This window comes from Staurois parvus, unplaced genomic scaffold, assembly GCF_062004578.1.
Source record: "Staurois parvus isolate SC_StPar_1 unplaced genomic scaffold, SC_StPar_1.0 ptg000793l, whole genome shotgun sequence".
Lineage (NCBI taxonomy): Eukaryota > Metazoa > Chordata > Amphibia > Anura > Ranidae > Staurois > Staurois parvus.
In genome coordinates this window covers 31887-54375 of record NW_028318589.1, presented here as the reverse complement: position 1 = coordinate 54375, position 22489 = coordinate 31887, and the positions used below count along the sequence as shown (strand labels likewise).

Sequence of the window (22489 nt, the reverse complement as noted above, 5' to 3'; positions counted from 1 at the left end):
AAAGTATCTCAGTGCTGATGTTTGATGGAAGATAATTGATCATTTGCCTTGGCCAATCAAATTTGATCCAAATCTAATGGTGACCATACACTCTTCAAAAAATAATAATTTTTTTTTCCAATCAATCTCTTCCAATAGGAATACTCAATCTATAGTCAATAACCCATTTGATCAATATTCTACAATCAGGGAAGTGGATTTCCATTAATAGTTAAGATTACAATCATCTTCCCATCATAAATTATTGATCACATCTCTGTTTTCACCATGTAATTTCCGAATTTGATTGATTAAAATACAATTGTATTGATGAAAAAAGGATCTCTTTCCTGCTGATCAATGTAAACTGACTGATAATCCATCCTGGCTAATCAACTCAGTTTGATCGAATTTAATTGGAAGGCAAGTTATGGTTATTTGATTGCAGATTCAATTGTTTGGATCAGATCACACATTGATCAGATAAAAAAAAAATAAAAACCTCTATAGCCACCACAAATCAATCAGAGGGGAAGTAATGGCTATTCCATAATTTCCAGATGTGATCATCATAATCAAAAGGCAAATCAATCAGATAAAAAAAATCAAAGCCTCTATGGACACCTGTAATTGATTGGTAGGGAAGTTGTGGCTATTCCATTATTTGGGAATTTGATCATTTCGATCGATCGAATAATAAAATCGAAGCATGTAGGGTCACTATAATGGATGGACTTTGTGAAGACATCCTCTGTATTATGATTCAGTATTGGACTGTATCAATGTGATGCATGGGAAGAACTGCGCAGGTTGGGGTTAACCCGGCCTGAGCTGTGGAGCTCTCTGGCTCCTCTGGAGTGCAGCATTCTGGAAGATGTAGTTTTATAAGCAGTGAATAAAATTACTCAGATTGAATCCCAACTACAAATCCCCGCATGCCGCTGGGCTCTGGGCTGTCAGAGGCCGTCAGCCTCCGCTCAATGAACACAAAAGGCCCCTCCGCAGCAGGTAGGAAGAGAGCCTGGGAGATGTACAAGGAATATTGTATATGTATCATATATTGTATGTATCTTATCCCGGAATATTGTATGTATCTTATCCTGGAATATTGTATGTATCTTATCCTGGAATATTGTATGTATCTTATCCCGGAATATTGTATGTATCTTATCCCGGGAATATTGTATGTATCTTATCCCGGGAATATTGTATGTATCTTATCCCGGGAATATTGTATGTATCTTATCCTGGAATATTGTATGTATCATATCCCAGGAATATTGTATGTATCTTATCCCAGGAATATTGTATGTATCATATCCCAGGAATATTGTATGTATCTTATCCCGGGAATATTGTATGTATCTTATCCCGGAATATTGTATGTATCTTATCCCGGGAATATTGTATGTATCTTATCCCAGGAATATTGTATGTATCTTATCCCAGAATATTGTATGTATCTTATCCCGGAATATTGTATGTATCTTATCCCGGAATATTGTATGTATCTTATCCCAGAATATTGTATGTATCTTATCCCAGAATATTGTATGTATCTTATCCCAGAATATTGTATGTATCTTATCCCGGAATATTGTATGTATCTTATCCCGGAATATTGTATGAATCTTATCCCGGAATATTGTATGTATTTTATCCCGGGAATATTGTATGTATCTTATCCCGGAATATTGTATGTATCTTATCCCGGAATATTGTATGTATCTTATCCCGGAATATTGTATGTATCTTATCCCAGAATATTGTATGTATCTTATCCTGGAATATTGTATGTATCTTATCCCGGGAATATTGTATATATCATATACCGGAATATTGTATGTATCTTATCCCAGGAATATTGTATATATCATATACCGGAATATTGTATGTATTTTATCCCGGGAATATTGTATGAATCTTATCCCGGGAATATTGTATATATCATATACCGGAATATTGTATGTATCTTATCCCAGAATATTGTATGTATCTTATCCCAGAATATTGTATATATCATATACCGGAATATTGTATGTATCTTATCCCAGAATATTGTATGTATCTTATCCCAGAATATTGTATATATCATATACCGGAATATTGTATGTATCTTATCCCAGAATATTGTATGTATCATATCCCAGAATATTGTATGTATCTTATCCCGGGAATATTGTATGTATCATATCCCGGAATATTGTATGTATCTTATCCCGGGAATATTGTATGTATATTATCCCGGGAATATTGTATGTATCTTATCCCAGAATATTGTATGTATCTTATCTCGGGAATATCGTATGTATCTTATCCCAGGAATATTGTATGTATCTTATCCCTGGAATATTGTATGTATCTTATCCCGGAATATTGTATGTATCTTATCCCGGGAATATTGTATGTATCTTATCCCTGGAATATTGTATGTATCTTATCCCGGAATATTGTATGTATCTTATCCCGGGAATATTGTATGTATCATATCCTGGAATATTGTATGTATCATATCCCTGGAATATTGTATGTATCATATCCCTGGAATATTGTATGTATCTTATCCCGGGAATATTGTATGTATCTTATCCCAGAATATTGTATGTATCATATCCCTGGAATATTGTATGTATCTTATCCCGGGAATATTGTATGTATCTTATCCCGGAATATTGTATGTATCTTATCCCGGGAATATTGTATGTATCATATCCTGGAATATTGTATGTATCATATCCCTGGAATATTGTATGTATCATATCCTGGAATATTGTATGTATCATATCCTGGAATATTGTATGTATCTTATCCCGGAATATTGTATGTATCTTATCCCGGAATATTGTATGTATCTTATCCTGGGAATATTGTATGTATCTTATCCTGGGAATATTGTATGTATCTTATCCCGGGAGTATTGTATGTATCATATCCTGGGAATATTGTATGTATCTTATCCTGGGAATATTGTATGTATCTTATCCCAGAATATTGTATGTATCTTATCCCAGGAATATTGTATGTATCTTATCCCAGGATATTGTATGTATCTTATCCCTGGAAAATTGTATGTATCTTATCCCAGAATATTGTATGTATCTTATCCCGGAATATTGTATGTATCTTATCCCGGAATATTGTATGTATCTTATCCCGGACTATTGTATGTATCTTATACCGGGAATATTGTATGTATCTTATCCCGCAATATTATATGTATCTTATCCCGGAATATTGTATGTATCTTATCCCGGAATATTGTATGTATCTTATCCCGGAATATTGTATGTATCTTATCCCGGGAATATTGTATGTATCTTATCCCGGGAATATTGTATGTATCTTATCCCGGGAATATTGTATGTATCTTATCCCGGAATATTGTATGTATCTTATCCCGGAATATTGTATGTATCTTATCCCGGAATATTGTATGTATCTTATCCCGGAATATTGAATGTATCTTTTCCTGGGAATATTGTATGTATCTTATCCCGGAATATTGTATGTATCTTATCCCAGGAATATTGTATGTATCTTATCCCGGAATATTGTATGTATCTTATCCCAGGAATATTGTATGTATCATATCCCGGGAATATTGTATGTATCTTATCCCGGAATATTGTATGTATCTTATCCCGGAATATTGTATGTATCATATCCCTAGAATATTGTATGTATCATATCCCGGGAATAGTGTATGTATCATATCCCTGGAATATTGTATGTATCATATCCCGGAATATTGTATGTACCTTATCCCGGAATATTGTATGTATCATATCCCTGGAATATTGTATGTATCTTATCCCGGGAATATTGTATGTATCTTATCCCGGGAATATTGTATGTATCTTATCCCGGGAATATTGTATGTATCTTATCCCGGAATATTGTATGTATCTTATCCCAGGAATATTGTATGTATCTTATCCCAGAATATTGTATGTATCTTATCCCAGGAATATTGTATGTATCTTATCCCAGAATGTTGTATGTATCATATCCCAGGAATATTGTATGTATCTTATCCCGGAATATTGTATGTATCTTATCCTAGGAATATTGTATGTATCTTATCCCGGAATATTGTATGTATCTTATCCCGGAATATTGTATGTATCATATCCCGGGAATATTGTATGTATCTTATCCCTGGAATATTGTATGTATCATATCCCAGGAATATTGAATGTATCTTATCCCGGAATATTGTATGTATCTTATCCCGGAATATTGTATGTATCTTATCCCGGGAATATTGTATGTATATTATCCCGGGAATATTGTATGTATCTTATCCCAGAATATTGTATGTATCTTATCTCGGGAATATCGTATGTATCTTATCCCAGGAATATTGTATGTATCTTATCCCTGGAATATTGTATGTATCTTATCCCGGAATATTGTATGTATCTTATCCCGGGAATATTGTATGTATCTTATCCCTGGAATATTGTATGTATCTTATCCCGGAATATTGTATGTATCTTATCCCGGGAATATTGTATGTATCATATCCTGGAATATTGTATGTATCATATCCCTGGAATATTGTATGTATCATATCCCTGGAATATTGTATGTATCTTATCCCGGGAATATTGTATGTATCTTATCCCAGAATATTGTATGTATCATATCCCTGGAATATTGTATGTATCTTATCCCGGGAATATTGTATGTATCTTATCCCGGAATATTGTATGTATCTTATCCCGGGAATATTGTATGTATCATATCCTGGAATATTGTATGTATCATATCCCTGGAATATTGTATGTATCATATCCTGGAATATTGTATGTATCATATCCTGGAATATTGTATGTATCTTATCCCGGAATATTGTATGTATCTTATCCCGGAATATTGTATGTATCTTATCCTGGGAATATTGTATGTATCTTATCCTGGGAATATTGTATGTATCTTATCCCGGGAGTATTGTATGTATCATATCCTGGGAATATTGTATGTATCTTATCCTGGGAATATTGTATGTATCTTATCCCAGAATATTGTATGTATCTTATCCCAGGAATATTGTATGTATCTTATCCCAGGATATTGTATGTATCTTATCCCTGGAAAATTGTATGTATCTTATCCCAGAATATTGTATGTATCTTATCCCGGAATATTGTATGTATCTTATCCCGGAATATTGTATGTATCTTATCCCGGACTATTGTATGTATCTTATACCGGGAATATTGTATGTATCTTATCCCGCAATATTATATGTATCTTATCCCGGAATATTGTATGTATCTTATCCCGGAATATTGTATGTATCTTATCCCGGAATATTGTATGTATCTTATCCCGGGAATATTGTATGTATCTTATCCCGGGAATATTGTATGTATCTTATCCCGGGAATATTGTATGTATCTTATCCCGGAATATTGTATGTATCTTATCCCGGAATATTGTATGTATCTTATCCCGGAATATTGTATGTATCTTATCCCGGAATATTGAATGTATCTTTTCCTGGGAATATTGTATGTATCTTATCCCGGAATATTGTATGTATCTTATCCCAGGAATATTGTATGTATCTTATCCCGGAATATTGTATGTATCTTATCCCGGGAATATTGTATGTATCTTATCCCGGAATATTGTATGTATCTTATCCCGGAATATTGTATGTATCATATCCCTAGAATATTGTATGTATCATATCCCGGGAATAGTGTATGTATCATATCCCTGGAATATTGTATGTATCATATCCCGGAATATTGTATGTACCTTATCCCGGAATATTGTATGTATCATATCCCTGGAATATTGTATGTATCTTATCCCGGGAATATTGTATGTATCTTATCCCGGGAATATTGTATGTATCTTATCCCGGAATATTGTATGTATCTTATCCCAGGAATATTGTATGTATCTTATCCCAGAATATTGTATGTATCTTATCCCAGGAATATTGTATGTATCTTATCCCAGAATGTTGTATGTATCATATCCCAGGAATATTGTATGTATCTTATCCCGGAATATTGTATGTATCTTATCCTAGGAATATTGTATGTATCTTATCCCGGAATATTGTATGTATCTTATCCCGGAATATTGTATGTATCATATCCCGGGAATATTGTATGTATCTTATCCCTGGAATATTGTATGTATCATATCCCAGGAATATTGAATGTATCTTATCCCGGAATATTGTATGTATCTTATCCCGGAATATTGTATGTATCATATCCCGGGAATATTGTATGTATCATATCCCTGGAATATTGTATGTATCATATCCCGGAATATTGTATGTATCTTATCCCGGAATATTGTATGTATCATATCCCTGGAATATTGTATGTATCATATCCCGGAATATTGTATGTATCATATCCCGGGAATACTGTATGTATCATATCCCGGGAATATTGTATGTATCATATCCCTGGAATATTGTATGTATCATATCCCGGAATATTGTATGTATCTTATCCCAGAATATTGTATGTATCATATCCCTGGAATATTGTATGTATCATATCCCGGAATATTGTATGTATCATATCCCTGGAATATTGTATATATCTTATCCCGGGAATATTGTATGTATCTTATCCCGGGAATATTGTATGTATCTTATCCCGGAATATTGTATGTATCATATCCCTGTAATATTGTATGTATCTTATCCCGGAATATTGTATGTATCTTATCCCGGAATATTGAATGTATCTTTTCCCGGGAATATTGTATGTATCTTATCCCGGAATATTGTATGTATCATATCCCTGGAATATTGTATGTATCATATCCCTGGAATATTGTAAGTATCTTATCCCAGGAATATTTTATGTATCTTATCCCGGAATATTGTATGTATCTTATCCCAGAATATTGTATGTATCATATCCCTAGAATATTGTATGTATCATATCCCTGGAATATTGTATGTATCATATCCCGGGAGTATTGTATGTATCATATCCCTGGAATATTGTATGTATCATGTCCCTGGAATATTGTATGTATCTTATCCCGGAATATTGTATGTATCATATCCCTGGAATATTGAATGTATCTTATCCCGGAATATTGAATGTATCTTATCCCGGAATATTGTAATATTGTATGTATCATATCCCTGGAATATTGTATGTATCTTATCCCGGAATATTGAATGTATCTTATCCCGGAATATTGAATGTATCTTTTCCTGGGAATATTGTATGTATCTTATCCCGGAATATTGTATGTATCTTATCCCAGGAATATTGTATGTATCATATCCCGGGAATATTTTATGTATCTTATCCCAGAATATTGTATGTGTCTTATCCCTGGAATATTGTATGTATCTTATCCCTAGAATATTGTATGTATCATATCCCGGGAATATTGTATGTATCATATCCCTGGAATATTGTATGTATCATATCCCGGAATATTGTATGTATCTTATCCCAGAATATTGTATGTATCTTATCCCGGAATATTGTATGTATCTTATCCCAGAATATTGTATGTATCTTATCCCGGAATATTGTATGTATCATATCCCTGGAATATTGTATGTATCATATCCCGGGAATATTGTATGTATCATATCCCTGGAATATTGTATGTATCTTATCCCGGGAATATTGTATGTATCTTATCCCGGGAATATTGTATGTATCTTATCCCGGAATATTGTATGTATCATATCCCTGTAATATTGTATGTATCTTATCACGGAATATTGTATGTATCTTATCCCGGAATATTGAATGTATCTTTTCCCGGGAATATTGTATGTATCTTATCCCGGAATATTGTATGTATCTTATCCCAGGAATATTGTATGTATCATATCCTGGGAATATTGTATGTATCTTATCCCTGTATATTGTATGTATCTTATCCCTGGAATATTGTATGTATCTTATCCCAGAATATTGTATGTATCTTATCCCGGGAATATTGTATGTATCTTATCCCAGAATATTGTATGTATCTTATCCCGGAATATTGAATGTATCTTTTCCCGGGAATATTGTATGTATCTTATCCCGGAATATTGTATGTATCTTATCCCAGGAATATTGTATGTATCATATCCTGGGAATATTGAATGTATCTTATCCCTGTATATTGTATGTATCTTATCCCTGGAATATTGTATGTATCTTATCCCGGGAATATTGTATGTATCTTATCCCAGGAATATTGTATGTATCTTATCCCAGAATATTGTATGTATCTTATCCCGGGAATATTGTATGTAACTTATCCCAGAATATTGTATGTATATTATTCCAGGAATATTGTATGTATCTTATCCCGGGAATATTGTATGTATCTTATCCCGGAATATTGTATGTATCTTATCCTGGGAATATTGTATGTATCTTATCCCGGAATATTGTATGTATCTTATCCCGGAATATTGTATGTATCTTATCCCGGAATATTGTATGTATCTTATCCCGGAATATTGTATGTATTTTATCCCGGAATATTGTATGTATCTTATCCCGGAATATTGTATGTATCTTATCCCAGAATATTGTATGTATCTTATCCTGGAATATTGTATGTATCTTATCCCGGAATATTGAATGTATCATATCCCGGGAATATTGTATATATCATATACCGGAATATTGTATGTATCTTATCCCAGGAATATTGTATATATCATATACCGGAATATTGTATGTATCTTATCCCAGAATATTGTATGTATCATATCCCAGAATATTGTATGTATCTTATCCCGGGAATATTGTATGTATCATATCCCAGAATATTGTATGTATCTTATCCCGGGAATATTGTATGTATCTTATCCCGGGAATATTGTATGTATCATATCCCGGAATATTGTATGTATCTTATCCCGGGAATATTGTATGTATCTTATCCCAGAATATTGTATGTATCTTATCCCGGGAATATCGTATGTATCTTATCCCAGGAATATTGTATGTATCTTATCCCGGAATATTGTATGTATCTTATCCCGGGAATATTGTATGTATCATATCCTGGAATATTGTATGTATCATATCCCTGGAATATTGTATGTATCTTATCCCAGGAATATTGTATGTATCTTATCCCGGGAATATTGTATGTATCTTATCCCAGAATATTGTATGTATCTTATCCCGGGAATATTGTATGTATCATATCCTGGAATATTGTATGTATCATATCCCTGGAATATTGTATGTATCTTATCCCGGGAATATTGTATGTATCTTATCCCGGGAATATTGTATGTATCTTATCCCGGAATATTGTATGTATCATATCCCTGGAATATTGTATGTATCTTATCCCGGAATATTGTATGTATCTTATCCCGGAATATTGTATGTATCTTATCCCGGGAATATTGTATGTATCTTATCCCAGAATATTGTATGTATCATATCCCTGGAATATTGTATGTATCTTATCCCGGAATATTGTATGTATCTTATCCCGGAATATTGTATGTATCATATCCCTGGAATATTGTATGTATCTTATCCCGGAATATTGTATGTATCTTATCCCGGGAGTATTGTATGTATCTTATCCCGGAATATTGTATGTATCATATCCCTGGAATATTGTATGTATCTTATCCCGGAATATTGTATGTATCTTATCCCGGAATATTGTATGTATCATATCCCTGGAATATTGTATGTATCTTATCCCAGGAATATTGTATGTATCTTATCCCAGGATATTGTATGTATCTTATCCCGGAATATTGTATGTATCTTATCCCGGGAATATTGTATGTATCATATCCTGGAATATTGTATGTATCATATCCCTGGAATATTGTATGTATCATATCCCTGGAATATTGTATGTATCTTATCCCAGGAATATTGTATGTATCTTATCCCGGGAATATTGTATGTATCTTATCCCAGAATATTGTATGTATCTTATCCCGGGAATATTGTATGTATCATATCCTGGAATATTGTATGTATCATATCCCTGGAATATTGTATGTATCATATCCCTGGAATATTGTATGTATCTTATCCCAGGAATATTGTATGTATCTTATCCCAGGATATTGTATGTATCTTATCCCGGAATATTGTATGTATCTTATCCAAGAATATTGTATGTATCTTATCCCGGAATATTGTATGTATCTTATCCCGGAATATTGTATGTATCATATCCCTGTAATATTGTATGTATCTTATCCCGGAATATTGTATGTATCTTATCCCGGAATATTGTATGTATCTTATCCCGGACTATTGTATGTATCTTATACCAGGAATATTGTATGTATCTTATCCCGGAATATTATATGTATCTTATCCCGGAATATTGTATGTATCTTATCCCGGAATATTGTATGTATCTTATCCCGGAATATTGTATGTATCTTATCCCGGGAATATTGTATGTATCTTATCCCGGAATATTGTATGTATCTTATCCCGGGAATATTGTATGTATCTTATCCCAGAATATTGTATGTATCTTATCCCGGGAATATTGTATGTATCTTATCCCAGAATATTGTATGTATCTTATCCCGGGAATATTGTATGTATCTTATCCCGGAATATTGAATGTATCTTTTCCTGGGAATATTGTATGTATCTTATCCCGGAATATTGTATGTATCTTATCCCAGGAATATTGTATGTATCTTATCCCGGAATATTGTATGTATCTTATCCCAGGAATATTGTATGTATCATATCCCGGGAATATTGTATGTATCTTATCCCCGGAATATTGTATGTATCTTATCCCAGAATATTGTATGTATCTTATCCCAGAATATTGTATGTATCATATCCCTAGAATATTGTATGTATCATATCCCTGGAATATTGTACAGTTGCAAGAAAAAGTATGTGAACCCCTTGGGATTATGTGAAGTTTTGCATGAATTGGGCATAAAATGTGCTCTGAACGTCATCTAAGTCACAACAATAGAAGAACACAGTCTGCTGAACATAATACTACACAAACATTAGATGTTGCCATGGTTTAATTGCACATAACATGTAAACATTCACAGTGCAGGGAGGAAAAAGTATGTGAACCTTTGGACTTAATAACTGGTTGACCCTCCCCTGGCAGCAATAACCTCAACCAAACGTTTCCTGTAGTTGCAGATCAGACCTGCACAATGATCTGGAGTAATTTTGGACCACTCCTCTTCACAAAACTGTTTCAGTGTAGCAATATTCTTGGGATGTCTGGTGTGAATCGCTCTCTTAAGGTCATGCCACAGCATTTCAATCGGGTTGAGGTCAGGACACTGACTGGGCAACTCCAGAAGGCGTATTCTGTGCTGTTGCAGCCATTGTTTTGTTGAATTACTTGTATGCTTTGGGTCATTGTCCTGTTGCATCACCCATCCTCTGCGGAGCTTCAGTTGGCGGACAGATGGTCGTACGTTTTCCTGCAAAATGTCTTGATAAACTCTGGAATTCATTTTCCCATCAATGACAACAATCCGTCCAGGCCCTGAGGCAGCAAAGTAGCCCCAAACCATGATGCTCCCTCCGCCATGTTTCACAGTGGGGATGAGGTTTTGATGTTGGTGTGCTGTGCCTTTTTTTCTCCACACATAGTGTTGTGTGTTCTTCCCAAACAACTCAATCTTGGTTTCATCTGTCCACAGTATATTTTGCCAGTAGTGCTGTGGAACATCCAGGTGCTCTTTTGCAAACTTCAAACGTGCTGCAATATTCTTTTTGGACAGCAATGGCTTCCTCCGTGGTGTCCTCCCATGTACTCCATTCTTGTTTAATGTTTTCCTTATTGTAGATGTGTCAACAAAAATGTTAGCATGTGCCAGAGATTTCTGTAGGTCTTTAGCTGACACTCTGGGATTCTTCTTTACCTCATGCAGCATTCTGCGCTGTGCTCTTGCAGTCATTTTTACAGGACGACCACGCCTAGGGAGAGTAGCAACAGTGCTAAACTTTCTCCATTTGTAGACAGTCTGTCTTACCGTGGACACATGAACATCAAGGCTTTTGGAGATACTTTTGTAACCCTTTCCAGCTTCATGCAAGTCAACAATTCTTGATCGTAGGTCTTCTGAGAGCTCTTTTCTGCGAGGCATGGTTCACATCAGACAGTGCTTCTTGAAACCAGTAAACCCAAAACAGGTGTGTGTTTTTCAAGGGCAGGACAGCTGTCAGCAACACATCCAATATCATCACACTGATTGGAGTCAAGGTTGGCTCACTCCTGGCTCCAATTAGCTCTGGAAGAAGTCATTAAGCTAGGGCCTCACATACTTTTTCCTCCCTGCACTGTGAATGTTTACATGTTATGTGCAATTAAACCATGGCAACATCTAATGTTTGTGTAGTATTATGTTCAGCAGACTGTGTTATTCTATTGTTGTGACTTAGATGACGTTCAGAGCACATTTTATGCCCAATTCATGCAAAACTCCACGTAATCCCAAGGGGTTCACATACTTTTTCTTGCAACTGTATGTATCTTATCCCGGGAATATTGTATGTATCTTATCCCGGGAATATTGTATGTATCTTATCCCGGGAATATTGTATGTATCTTATCCCAGAATATTGTATGTATCTTATCCCAGAATATTGTATGTATCTTATCCCAGAATATTGTATGTATCTTATCCCAGGAATATTGTATGTATCTTATCCCAGAATATTGTATGTATCTTATCCCAGGAATATTGTATGTATCTTATCCCAGAATATTGTATGTATCTTATCCCAGGAATATTGTATGTATCTTATCCCAGAATATTGTATGTATCTTATCCCGGAATATTGTATGTATCTTATCCTAGGAATATTGTATGTATCTTATCCCGGAATATTGTATGTATCTTATCCTGGGAATATTGTATGTATCATATCCCGGGAATATTGTATGTATCTTATCCCGGAATATTGTATGTATCATATCCCTAGAATATTGTATGTATCATATCCCGGGAATATTGTATGTATCATATCCCAGGAATATTGAATGTATCTTATCCCGGAATATTGTATGTATCTTATCCCGGAATATTGTATGTATCATATCCCTAGAATATTGTATGTATCATATCCCGGGAATATTGTATGTATCATATCCCTGGAATATTGTATGTATCATATCCCGGAATATTGTATGTATCTTATCCCGGAATATTGTATGTATCATATCCCTGGAATATTGTATGTATCATATCCCGGAATATTGTATGTATCATATCCCGGGAATATTGTATGTATCATATCCCTGGAATATTGTATGTATCATATCCCGGAATATTGTATGTATCTTATCCCAGAATATTGTATGTATCATATCCCTGGAATATTGTATGTATCTTATCCCGGGAATATTGTATGTATCTTATCCCGGGAATATTGTATGTATCTTATCCCGGAATATTGTATGTATCATATCCCTGTAATATTGTATGTATCTTATCCCGGAATATTGAATGTATCTTTTCCCGGGAATATTGTATGTATCTTATCCCGGAATATTGTATGTATCATATCCCTGGAATATTGTATGTATCATATCCCGGGAATATTGTATGTATCTTATCCCGGAATATTGTATGTATCTTATCCCAGAATATTGTATGTATCATATCCCTAGAATATTGTATGTATCATATCCCGGGAATATTGTATGTATCATATCCCTGGAATATTGTATGTATCATATCCCGGGAGTATTGTATGTATCTTATCCCGGAATATTGTATGTATCATGTCCCTGGAATATTGTATGTATCTTATCCCGGAATATTGTATGTATCATATCCCTGGAATATTGTATGTATCATATCCCTGGAATATTGTATGTATCTTATCCCGGAATATTGAATGTATCTTATCCCGGAATATTGAATGTATCTTTTCCTGGGAATATTGTATGTATCTTATCCCGGAATATTGTATGTATCTTATCCCAGGAATATTGTATGTATCATATCCCGGGAATATTTTATGTATCTTATCCCAGAATATTGTATGTGTCTTATCCCTGGAATATTGTATGTATCATATCCCAGGAATATTGAATGTATCTTATCCCGGAATATTGTATGTATCTTATCCCTAGAATATTGTATGTATCATATCCCGGGAATATTGTATGTATCATATCCCTGGAATATTGTATGTATCATATCCCGGAATATTGTATGTATCTTATCCCGGAATATTGTATGTATCATATCCCTGGAATATTGTATGTATCATATCCCGGGAATATTGTATGTATCATATCCCTGGAATATTGTATGTATCTTATCCCGGGAATATTGTATGTATCTTATCCCGGGAATATTGTATGTATCTTATCCCGGGAATATTGTATGTATCTTATCCCGGAATATTGTATGTATCATATCCCTGTAATATTGTATGTATCTTATCCCGGAATATTGTATGTATCTTATCCCGGAATATTGAATGTATCTTTTCGCGGGAATATTGTATGTATCTTATCCCGGAATATTGTATGTATCTTATCCCAGGAATATTGTATGTATCATATCCTGGGAATATTGTATGTATCTTATCCCAGAATATTGTATGTATCTTATCCCGGAATATTGTATGTATCTTATCCCAGGAATATTGTATGTATCATATCCCGGGAATATTGTATGTATCTTATCCCAGGAATATTGTATGTATCTTATCCCAGGAATATTGAATGTATCTTATCCCTGTATATTGTATGTATCTTATCCCTGGAATATTGTATGTATCTTATCCCGGGAATATTGTATGTATCTTATCCCAGGAATATTGTATGTATCTTATCCCAGAATATTGTATGTATCTTATCCCGGGAATATTGTATGTAACTTATCCCAGAATATTGTATGTATCTTATCCCGGGAATATTGTATGTATCTTATCCCAGAATACTGTATGTATCTTATCCCTGGAATATTGTATGTATCATATCCCTGGAATATTGTATGTATCTTATCCCTGGAATATTGTATGTATCATATCCCTGGAATATTGTATGTATCTTATCCCGGAATATTGTATGTATCATATCCCTGGAATATTGTATGTATCATATCCCTGGAATATTGTATGTATCTTATCCTGGGAATTTTGTATGTATCTTATCCCGGGAATATTGTATGTATCTTATCCCGGAATATTGTATGTATCATATCCCTGGAATATTGTATGTATCTTATCCCAGGAATATTGTATGTATCATATCCCGGGAATATTGTATGTATCTTATCCCGGGAATATTGTATGTATCTTATCCCAGAATACTGTATGTATCTTATCCCTGGAATATTGTATGTATCATATCCCTGGAATATTGTATGTATCTTATCCTTGGAATATTGTATGTATCATATCCCTGGAATATTGTATGTATCTTATCCTGGGAATATTGTATGTATCTTATCCCAGGAATATTTTATGTATCTTATCCCGGAATATTGTATGTATCTTATCCCGGAATATTGTATGTATCATATCCCTGGAATATTGTATGTATCTTATCCCGGAATATTGTATGTATCTTATCCCTGGAATATTGTATGTATCTTATCCCTGGAATATTGTATGTATCTTATCCCGGAATATTGTATGTATCTTATCCCTGGAATATTGTATGTATCTTATCCCTGGAATATTGTATGTATCTTATCCCTGGAATATTGTATGTATCTTATCCCTAGAATATTGTATGTATCATATCCCTGGAATATTGAATGTATCATATCCCGGGAATTTTGTATGTATCTTATCCCGGGAATATTGTATGTATCTTATCCCGGAATATTGTATGTATCATATCCCGGGAATATTGTATGTATCTTATCCTGGGAATATTGTATATATCTTATCCCAGGAATATTGTATGTATCTTATCCCATCATATTGTATGTATCATATCCCAGGAATATTGTATGTATCTTATCCCAGGAATATTGTATGTATCATATCCCGGGAATATTGTTTGTATCATATCTCGGGAATATTGAATGTATCATATCCCGGGAATATTGTATATATCTTATCCCGGGAATATTGTATGTATCTTATCTTTGGATTGTTGTATACATCATATTCTGGTAATATTGTATGTATCATATTAAAGGAATATTGTATATATTGTATACCAGCAATATTATATAAAATGTATCCTGATAATATTGTATGTATTGTATCCCTGGAATATTGTATGCATCATTAACCAGGGAATATTGTATGTATCATATCCCAGGAATACTGTATGTATCCTATCCCCAGGATATTGTATAGTAGTTACATTGTTCCATTTTGGATCAGTGTAACCATGTATGTACCATACCCATGGAATCCCCTCTAGGAGTTAGAAATCACTGAAGTAGGCACCGGTACTCCAATGAACTTTCTTCCGGGTCACGTGCCAAGTGGCTGCCCTGCTGCATTGTTAACACAGGAGGTTGGCCGCCTGGCACAGGCACCATTCCGATAATGTTTTGTATTTTTTTGAATGAATGCAAAGTGTTCTGTGATTGGATGAAATGGAGGATGTGGCATGACATAGGCAATCGTTGCCTATTCCACTTGAAAGAATAAAAGCTTTGGCTTTACAAACACTTTGAAACGCTTAAGGGTCTATTTATGAAAAAACTGATTTATAAAACCCTAAGCATTCACACAGCTGTCATAAACAATTCCCATATTGTGTCTACTATTTTTATTTTCTATGATCGACAACGCCATCTATTGACCATAATGCAGTATCTTCCTGATTGTGGTATTTCAGGGAAGTACCGCATTATGGCCCTAGATGGAGCTGATGATCATAGGAAATACACATAGCAGACACATTAAGGGGATTATTTGCGATGGCTCTGTGAATGCTTAGGCTTTTGCAAATCAATTTTTAAATAAATGGACCCCAAAGTCTTTGTAATGCCAAAACCTTTTCTTTTCAGATGGAGGGACTAGGGAATGGTTAAGGCTCTGTTAGCAAAATAAAAACAACCAAAAACTGGTAGATCTCTTTTGACTTGTGACATCTTGCCAAAATATTAAAAACAATATATGTCTTCTGGTAGGTCGAACAAGCAAGACAGAATACTTCATGAGCGTTCCAGATTATTCCAGATTATGGAGGAGGATTGGTGTTACCCTGCTGATAAACACGGGCTCAGTACTGGTGACTGGGGAACAAATGTACTGGATGCGTTGAAGAGCCACCTTCAGGTTGAGAAGGGCAGTTCTGTTACCCCATTACAAGAACAAGGGGAAAGGTTGGTATCAACTCACACTAGTGACACCGATGTAGGAAATGGAACTTACATCGCTGATAACATTTTGCCATCAAGGTATAACTATGGCACTAACAGAGCTGGTAGGAGGATGAAGTACAGAGCCTGGTCGGGTCACCGGCAGTACGTGTGTCTGGACTGCGGTAAGTGTTTTACGCACAGTTCCACTCTCGCAACACATCAAAGAACCCACACCGGTGAGAAACCATATCCATGTCCCGACTGTGGCAAGTGCTTTACTCGGAGTTCGACTTTGGCTACTCACCAAAGGATCCATAGTGGAGAGAGACCCTATGCATGTTTAGACTGTGGGAAGAACTTCATCCAAAGCTCACACCTCGTGCTACACCAGAGGACACACACAGGTCACAAGCCCTATTCCTGCCAGGAGTGCGGTAAATGTTTCAGTGACCGGTCCCATTTCGTCATTCACCAGAGAACTCATACCGGAGAGAGGCCTTATTGTTGTAACCAGTGCGGCAAAAGGTTTAGTAGCAACTCCAACCTGGTGGCCCACCATAAACTCCACACGGAAAGCACCATTTATATCTGTAACCAGTGTGGGAAAAGTCTAAGCAACCGGCTCACATTTGCCAGCCACCAGAAGACTCATTTGGCCGAAAAGCCTTTTGTGTGCGTGGAGTGTGGGAGGGGATTCACTCGTAAGCTACAGTTGGTGCTCCACAAACGGATACACACGGGGGAGCGGCCATTTGAGTGCCAGCAGTGTGGCAAGCGTTATACCCGTAAGTCCTACTTGATTATCCATCAGAAGATCCATGTGGAGGAGGTTCTTTATGTATGCAGTGACTGTGGAGAGCGGTTCCCTGAGCATGCTGGTCTCAAGAACCACCAAACATCTCAACATGGAGCCCAGGTCAAAGTCTGACCACATGGAGGATATAACGGTGCCTTATGTATCAAACTGTCAGCAGTGACTGTGGAGAGCGGTTCCCTGAGCATGCTGGTCTCAAGAACCACCAAACATCTCAACATGGAGCCCAGGTCAAAGTCTGACCACATGGAGGATATAACGGTGCCTTATGTATCAAACTGTCAGCACTAAGAATGGTCTTGCTGAGTAGGGATCAGGGGCGGACTGACCATTTGGAAACTCGACATTGCCGAGGGTCAGTAGGGGGCCCCATGAGATGTCCCTGGTACCTTTTTCATAGGCTTTTTTGAGTTTGGGCAAGGACACAGGGGCCCCATGATCCCTTATTGCCTGGGGGCCCCATGAGATGCCCATGGTACCTTTTTCATAGGCTTTTTTGAGTTTGGGCAAGGACACAGGGGCCCCATGATCCCCTATTGCCCGGGGGCCCCATGAGATGCCCCTGGTACCTTTTTCATAGGCTTTTTTGAGTTTGGGCAAGGGCACAGGGGCCCCATGATCCCCTATTGCCCGGGGGCCCCATGAGATGCCCCTGGTACCTTTTTCATAGGCTTTTTTGAGTTTGGGCAAGGACACAGGGGACCCATGATCCCCTATTGCCCGGGGGCCCCATGAGTTGTCAATCCGCCCCTGGTAGGGATGAGTGGAGTCATTAGGGTAAAATGAAAGTGTGTCCTAAACCTAAAAACAAAAATATAATGTATTTCAGCTTACCAGGTCTTAGATGTGGTGGCTGTGTTAGGTTTTTTTCATATACAGGTGCAAAATAACATAAATAAGAACAGCATATTATAGCATAAAATAAAGTGCAGAGCATCGGATCACACTGAGGTAAACTTGAGTGAATAAAAAGTCCCAAGATAAATGAGGGCCCACGTGGGGATCTGGTAGATCCTAATGAGTGCGTGGGGCAGGGTTCCAGTGTACCACACGGTGAATCTAGGGTAAAAAAGTGCGCACTCACCAGAAGTGCGTCAAAAATACGCATGTGAAATTATCCTGTTACATCAGGTAGCGGTCATCTACTGCCAAGGAGTCATACACCTTCCAATCGAAACTCAGGGTAGGTACTCCAAGAGTCTCAAACGTGTCACCATCTGGGGTCCCTTTGAACAGGTTCTGCAAGTGGGGACTCTCAATGAAGAGAGCCCAATAAGGGACATTACATAGCGTGATACCGTAGACACTGAGTTTATTGTATCAAAAGGTAACACAACAATGAATGGTAGAGATAAAAATGAAGGTAAACACTGACCAGATACTGTTCAGGATGGCCACCAGCGGTGGTCAGACGTCCGGATACTGTAGCCCCCATTTTTTTCAGCCTTTTTTTACCTTGTAGTTTCAGTTTTAGATAATCCTACAAATAACACTTATTGCCCTTCGAGTCTACATTCACTCCTACCCTATATCTATGGAGGGAGCCATATTTGTCCCTCAGGATGGACATCAAACATGTCTTTATTTCTATGGTACAAGAACAGGTCCAGGCTAGGGGAAAGGAACTTCTATAGACCTTGGAAGCCATTTACACCCCAAAGATTTAAACTTCCAAAAGCTAACTTCATTTCACCGTTGACACCAAGGCATTTTTGCCATCAAAATCTCCATTTCGCTCATCCCTACCACAAAGCCCTTTCAAAAGGTATTGCCCTAGCCCAAAAAACGTCACAGGAACTATCTTCTGTGGGAAGGCCAGGCCAAGAAACTTATGGGACTAAAACTGCCTTCATTTTGCCGATGGTGCCAATGCATTTTGCCAAAATGGCAAAATTTCCATTTCACTCATTTCTACAAAGAAGCATGGGCACAAAACAACCACCCATCCCTATCCCAAAGGTGTGGCCTTAGCCCCCGTAACTACACAGGAACCCATCCGTATCCCAAAGGTATGGCTATAGCCCAGGTAATAGCCCACTGGTTATTTTAAAGTAGGTACATCTTGATTTCCACCCCAGATGCCGTACAGGCAATGGTGGCCATATTGGTGCACAGTTTAAAGGAGAGTGGTTAGTAGGGATCACCTATCATTTTGCCATGTTTCCTGCAGTCAAGACACCCTTTCATTAGGCCCACGTCACACTGGCTATTTTTGGAGTAGCTTCAGAATTGGTCTACCGAGGGTCCCTTCACACTTTAGCATTTTCATGCCTTCCATTAATGCACATGTGTTAATATGGGTTGTGTCCTGTATTAACCTGCATTGTATCGGGGCAACCCATTAATTTCAAATAGACTGCCAATGTGCCACAACCCAAAAAAAAACTGGACCTGCAACAAAATGTTGCAACTCATACTCATATCCATCAGCCCCTACTGTATTTGTGTGTTGGGTACATTTAGCATGAATAGCAATGCAGTAATGTACATTTCCATGTGTTAATGGCCTTTGCTCTTTGTTGGTAGGAGAAATTCCAAGCCATTTGTAACTTAGTTGCTGAGCTACGGACTTTTCTCAGAGTTTGGAGCCACAGAATTTCCAGCTTCAGTAGCTTATTGTATTATCCAATGTGGTTGCAGATTACCATGGAGCGCCAAAGAACTGCATAGATAGGCAAGTAGAAAAAAGATATGGGGCACTGGATCTGGTCCAATCCATCCAGTACGATACCATCCTAGCCCCTTAGGGTATGCATGGCCAACAGTGATACCATATTATAGCTCATTCACAAAGGAAGCCAGCAAACCACAAGGGTGAACTTCAAAAAGGCAATTTGAGTTCCATTTTAAAGTGCATCATTGTAACATTTTGGGACCTCAGTAGATCCAAAATGTTACAATGATGCACTTTAACCAATTCAATACCGGGCAATTTTACCCCTTCCTGCCCAGGCCATTTTTCACGTTTCAGCGCTCTCACACTTTGAATGACAATTGCGCGGTCATACAACATTGTACCCAAACTAAAATTTTTATCATTTTCTTCACACAACTAGAGCTTTCTTTTGGTGGTATTTAATCATCGCCGGGGATTTAATTTTTTGCTAAATTAACAAAAAAGACCTAACATTTTGAAAAAAAACACGTTTTTCTTTGTTTCTGTTATAAAAGTTTGCAAATAAATAATTGTTCTTCATAAATTTAGGCCGAGATGTATTCTGCTACATGTCTTTGGTGACAATAACCCAAATTAGGATGTATTATTTAGTTTGTAGGAAAGTTATAGAGTTCACAAACTATGGTATAGATCTGAATATTGATCAATCCTGAAGTACTGACAGCCAATCTAATTTCTTGAGGTCCAAGAATGTCAGAATAGTACAGATATCCCCCAAATGTCAGCACAGTACAGATATCCCCCAAATGTCAGGACAGTACAGATATCCCCCAAATGTCAGGACAGTACAGATATCCCCCAAATGTCAGCACAGTACAGATATCCCCCAAATGTCAGCACGGTACAGATATCCCCCAAATGTCAGCACGGTACAGATATCCCCCAAATGTCAGAACAGTACAGATATCCCCCAAATGTCAGAACAGTACAGATATCCCCCAAATGTCAGCACGGTACAGATATCCCCCAAATGTCAGAACAGTACAGATATCCCCCAAATGTCAGAACAGTACAGATATCCCCCAAATGTCAGGACAGTACAGATATCCCCCAAATGTCAGAACAGTACAGATATCCCCCAAATGTCAGAACAGTACAGATATCCCCCAAATGTCAGGACAGTACAGATATCCCCCAAATGTCAGAACAGTACAGATATCCCCCCAAATGTCAGAACAGTACAGATATCCCCCAAATGTCAGAACAGTACAGATATCCCCCAAATGTCAGGACAGTACAGATATCCCCCAAATGTCAGAACAGTACAGATATCCCCCCAAATGTCAGGATAGTACAGATATCCCCCCAAATGTCAGGATAGTACAGATATCCCCCAAATGACCCCTTTTTGCAGAGTAGACAGTCCGACGTACTTCATAAGAGGAATGGCGAGTTTTTTGAAGTCGTATTTTTTTTGTCAGAATTTTTCGGAAAATGAAAACATAAAAAAAATTATATTCACTATTTTTTTTTTACATACTGTCACCAGTGCAGTACAGCGTCATCATATAACTGGCATGGTGGTGATCAGGGACACTGAATGGTGACAGTGTAAAAAAAAATATATATATTTTTTATTTTTTTATTTTTTTTAATTTTAAATTTTTTATTAAATTTTTTTTCTTTTTTTTAAGATTCTTTTGTCATATTTCACTATGACCAAAGTAGTACAATGTTACCATAGTAACATTGTACTACTTTGGGGAAGTGATCAGTATTTTTTTTTTTTTTTACACAATTTGCTTATAGCAAAGAATTACTTTGCTATAAACAAGCATTTACCTGA

The 22489-nt window shown here is 36.5% G+C and overlaps 1 protein-coding gene across 1 annotated transcript; it reads left to right on the top strand.

The window, feature by feature from the left end:
• Window positions 1-934: 934 nt before the first annotated feature.
• Window positions 935-22244, top strand: LOC149444284 (uncharacterized). The gene is made up of 2 exons (XM_089654715.1): window positions 935-987; window positions 17039-22244. The coding sequence occupies exon 2, from the start codon at window positions 17091-17093 to the stop codon at window positions 18138-18140; it is 1050 nt and encodes a 349-aa protein (XP_089510841.1). The 5' UTR covers window positions 935-987; window positions 17039-17090; the 3' UTR covers window positions 18141-22244.
• The last annotated feature ends 245 nt before the right edge of the window (window positions 22245-22489 follow it).

Excerpts from the sequence above, each read along its gene's own strand:
- LOC149444284 (XM_089654715.1), top strand. The coding sequence starts at position 17,091 with ATGGAGGAGGATTGGTGTTACCCTGCTGATAAACACGGGCTCAGTACT.